Genomic DNA, 5000 nt, shown 5'->3' with positions numbered 1-5000 from the left:
GACCAGAATTCACAGCGGAGCTCATGTAAACCTGACGTCAGCCAGAACCACAAATCAGGTCTGACCTGCTATTTTGTGATCAAAAGCTGTTTATCGACGCTCGTGATCAAAAATTTAATGTTTCTGGGTCATTCATAGTCATTTACATTAGCCGTGTGCGAAGAGACAGCAGTAGTCTCCACCTACTGACTCTCGTTCACCACTCCCTCAATATTCACTGTTTTTTTTTAATATTAAACGTTTAGTAACGTGGCTCTAGGGGAATAAGTCAGCCAACATAAACATGATCAAAACCTGGTGAGCGTCTGAGAATATCTTTATAAACTGCATCATAAATGTTGTATTTTATTTCCATCAGATATGCAGCTTCAGTTGTTGTCCAGGAAGCAGGAAAAGAGTGGAATCGGAACCTGGTTATAAAGGTGATATTGCTTTGAAATTCAGTTTTTACTAAGTGAGGATAAAAAAAAAAAAAATCCTTTATTGCATCTTCATTTGACCCTGGAATGGTGACAGAAATCTGTTTGAATAGACTCGATTTCTTTTCCTTAGCTTCAAACCTATCAAAGGTGACCACAACTTTGCACGTAGACCTGATGGTTGAGGAGTTACTCCTGTCCTTAAATGTATATTTGAACATCTGCGTTTTCATCTGCTGATGAAGATGGTCCAATACAATCGAAAGCTCCAGAACAAATAATAAACAGACCTAAATGGACCAATGGTGCTTGGTTTTTTTTGTGTTTGTTTTTTTTATTTCCTTTTTTTAAAAATCAAAATTAACTTGTATTATCAGATCATACAGTTGATTTTGACACTTATTTTTAGTTAGTAAATTCTCATAAATTATTAGATTGAGACTAAACTCTGCAGCTGGTTTCAGTTCAATTTCATTTTCAGTTCATTTTTCTGAAACTGCAATAGTTTGTATAACAAAAACCCATTTATCCAACAGCCTGTTATCCCCGAAACAAAAGCCTTCTGCTCCAAAACCAAACTTTTGTAACTAATGTACTTATTTTATCCTGAACCTAACCAAGTATTTTTGTTGCCCGTCAACATACACAAGGATATTGAGCATAAAAATCTCCAGGGGGAGTGTGTGTTTTCGGAGCAATGGGCGTTTATTATGTAATGATAAAACAGTGTTTGTGTCAGTGACGGTGATCGGGGGGTGGAGCTCACTTGGCAGAGAGGTAGTCACATGTCTCCTCCATGACCTTGGCAATACCGAGCTGATCCACCTCCGACATGGAAAACACCTTCACACCCAGGAGCTTCAGGATATAACTGGGAAAATAAAAGGGAAAAAGTGAAGTTTTGGTCTTACAGTCCCTAAAATGTCCCGAAAATGCAGATCTTCCGTCCAGTTTAAGTGACGTCAGATAAACTGAGAGACCTACTGCTCCCCTTCGTCCACGTCTCTCAAACCAATGTAGACGAGATCTTTGGCTGACACACACGGTTTGATCCAGGAGAAGTTTGGCAATTTGGGAACCTGTGAGCACAAAGAATGACAAAAATCTAAATATTCAGCCGATCCAAAATCCCCACGGACCAGAGTGTCTATCTCTGTTTATGTCTGAGAATTCTGACTCAAAAGCAAATACATAAAAAGGTCTGTCCACAGACTTTAATTTTCTCTCCTCTAGAGGGCGCTTTTTTCATGTCTCATCCACCTCAGGGGCTTTTTCTGAGCCACCAGGGGGAGCTGAGTCCAAACAAACTTTTCTCCTGTCGCATTTCTGCGTCCCCGATAATCTGGTACCAGATCTGACCTTTGAGTGCAGCTCGTGGAGGAGGAAGGACATCGGCTGTCCGTGCATATTTCCCGTGGACGTGGTCAATGGCGTGTTGATGTCGGCGTGGGCGTCGACCCACACGACGCTCAGCTCCCCGACCGCCGCCGAGTGACCGTGGATGGAGCCGATCGCCAGACTGAAGAACACACGAAAAGGCACAGAGACAAAAGAGCTTGTCACGACTCCCGGAAACATGAAAGCACCTGGAAATCAACATCAGGAAGGAAAAAATGTTTTCTGAACATCTCTAATTTTAAGGAACGTAGTTGCAGTGGAATTTTTGCGATGTTTTACGTTGCTGGGACGCCGCATGCAGCGTTCCTGCTAAGACAGGCTTGTTGCTGAAACGCTACACAACGTAGCTGCAACTTAATATTTTAAGAGTCACGTTTTAAGAGTTATATTGCAGGACTGTCGCTGCAACGTGACGCTTTAAATGTCATGTTTGAGTAACGTCTCACACTTGTAAGGTCAAGAGTACTTTTACTTTTGGTACTTAAAGTATATTTTGATGCTCAGAGAGAGATTTTGAATGTTTTTACTTGTAACAGTATTTTTTTTTTTAACATTACTTTTACTTTGAACTCAATAATCAGAGTATTTCTTCCACTTCTGCTCTGAATGGAAGTTGATTCAGAAGATTCCTGCAGAGGTTTTTGTGCAGGTTTACAGGTTTATTAAAAGTAATGACTGATTTTCAACTGGACACAGTGAAAGATACATTCCAGGAAATCCTTTCAAATGTTAAATGTTCTGTAGGCTGTAATGAATCCTGTCCCGTGCAGTAATCAGAGTTTTTTAAAGAATATATTCACTCTGCAGTATTATTTGTTTTCATCCAGTTACAGTTTCCCTCCACATGAGCGTGTTTTTGTTTCTCTGTGGTTACATGTGAGCTGTCAATCAAACCAAACAGTCCAGCGATCGATCGATCACACTGTTTGATCTGACCTGTGTCTCCTGCTGGTGGATGATTGACAGACTGTTGCTGCTGGTACTGGACACCAAAGTTAACAGTCCACCAGTGTAACCATTTACTAAATTGAAGTCGAGGTTGTGAGCGCGGCGGTCAGCCGCTTCTAACAGATTTTACTTTGCAGTTGATTCCAGTTTCTTAAGGAAAGTTTTAAAGCAAAGGGATATTTTGTAAAAATCTGCCAGTCACTTGTCTTTTATTCTGTATTCTTTCCTGAGAATTAAATCATTAAGTTCTTTCTTTCTTTGTGTGTCGGTTGATAAATAAACCTTTATTATCTACGTTCTCCAACAGGGCAACACCGTTCTTACGGATCCATCAAAAGCACATTAGGGATAATGTTTAAGTAATTCTTCTTGTTTTTATCATAACCTCAAGAGGATGAAGCACCGAAAATCATCAAGATACGCTGAATCTCGACACACAGGTTTGTGACCCTGCAGCTCAACGATGAACTAACCTCCTTCATCCCTTAAAAACTTCCCTCTGCTTGACTCCTTCATCCCTTAAACCCTTCATCCCTCCTCTTCAACCCTCTTCCTTCACAAATCCTGTCACCAATCCAGTAAACTAACTTTTATACTGAACATATGATGTGGTCTTTTTTAGCGAGCTGACTTTGTGAAAAGACGACTTAAGCTTAGACTGTGTAATCAGCGTAACTATTAGATCAGACTTAGCTTAAGACCAGACCTAAGTCCTGTTGTTGCAACCAACGGTTTATCCAGCCTTGATTTCTTTCTTCCAAACTAAATTAGTTCATGTTAACCCCAGGTCATTATTTGAGACCCGGCTTTATTAATTAGAGTCATGGGGCGTCAGTGGACATGAACCCACCTGTGGTCTCCTCCCAGCATCACCGAGGTGTGTCCCTCCATCTTCACAGCCCGCACTGCCTCCGACAGCATCTTGTTGGCGCGGCCCACCGCTCGCGGATGTTTCACCCCACCCACCGGTTCATCGTTCACCACCTCCTCAAACGTCAGGTTCCCATAATCCTTCACTGCACACCCTGCAGACACAAACACAGGAATGTCAACATTAAATCTGTATGCGGACGCCGCAGAGGCGAGAGCGGAAATGTTACTGTGGTTGATTTGGGTGAACTGAACCTTTAATCTGATTGATACTGGATCATTAATAATACCCAACATCACACTTGATTTTCCCAGAATGCTCAGTGTGTGAGAACATGAACAGTCAGTCGATTGTGTTGACAGAATAACCAGCTGCCGGATAAATGAGTGACCTATGAAACGTCCCTGTTACTGTCAGTCAACTTCACACAAACTACAGAAAGAAAAACACTGGATGTGGTCCTCAGTGTCTCCTGAATGAGACGACAAAAGGTCTACAGGAGTCGCGCGAAGGAAAAGTTGCCTAAACTCACAAAAATACGACCTCAGCTTATTTTTTAACCCGAGGCGGCGCTGTAGCTCAGTTGGTAGAGCGTCCACCTCACGTCCTCTGCAGAGGCCGCCAGTTCGACTCCTGCCTGCGGCCCTTTGCTGCACGTCGCCCCCCCATCTCTTCACCCTGATTCCTGTCTGCTCTTCAGCTGTTTTATCCAATAAAGGCAACAAAAGCCCCAATTCATATCTTTAAAAAAAAAATGTTCATCACTCGTAAACGTCTCCTCAGTAACATGGAAAGTTGTGAGTCCAGAGTGTTTCTTAACCATGTTACTGCGTTTTGCTTCCTAAAGTTAGAACATTTTGAATCAAAGTTATATTAGTGTGTTTGTGTACAAGCTATTTTTCGTAGTTTTTTCATGTTTTTTAGTTTTGGTCTTATGTCCTTTTTGCCTCTTTTTCATCTTGTTACATTTTTTTGTTATGTCTTTTTCGATTGATAAGTCTTATTCATTTTGTTCTGTCTTTTTTGTCTTTGTCTCACCTGCAGTTGGTTGTCACTTTTATTTTTACTCAAGTAAGATTTTTGAATGCGGGACTTTTACCTGTAACAGAAGTATTTTTACTCTGTGGTGTCTGTACTTTTAGATCTGAGTACTTTTACCTGCACTCATGGAAATACACCTAGTGATATTTAAACGCTCCACGCACACACACACACACACACACACACACACACACACACACACACACACTACAGATCTATTTCTGTAGTGTGTGTGTTGTTGGACGATCAAGGTCAGACACCTCTTTCATCTCGTCTGCTTTGAGCCATTAATAAAACAGAGAGAGAGTGTGTGTGTGCAGCAT

At 41.4% G+C, this 5000-nt stretch overlaps 1 protein-coding gene across 1 annotated transcript in view; it reads right to left on the bottom strand.

Moving 5' to 3' along the window:
* The window catches only part of arg1 (arginase 1), a 7673-nt gene that overhangs the window by 1362 nt on the left and 1311 nt on the right, over positions 1-5000 (bottom strand). The window contains exons 3-6 of the mRNA XM_084741708.1: positions 3616-3790; positions 1779-1938; positions 1404-1498; positions 1186-1290 (exon numbers count right to left, since the gene is read on the bottom strand). Coding sequence (XP_084597834.1) covers positions 1186-1290; positions 1404-1498; positions 1779-1938; positions 3616-3790 — 535 coding nt within the window. The remainder of the gene's footprint in view (positions 1-1185; positions 1291-1403; positions 1499-1778; positions 1939-3615; positions 3791-5000) is intronic.

The sequence above is a fragment of the Lutjanus erythropterus genome, chromosome 17 (genome assembly GCF_056507025.1).
Source record: "Lutjanus erythropterus isolate fLutEry1 chromosome 17, fLutEry1.hap2, whole genome shotgun sequence".
Classification (NCBI taxonomy): Eukaryota; Metazoa; Chordata; class Actinopteri; order Lutjaniformes; family Lutjanidae; genus Lutjanus; species Lutjanus erythropterus.
The sequence above is the reverse complement of the archived record's forward strand: the minus strand, read 5'-3'. Positions and strand labels throughout refer to the sequence as shown.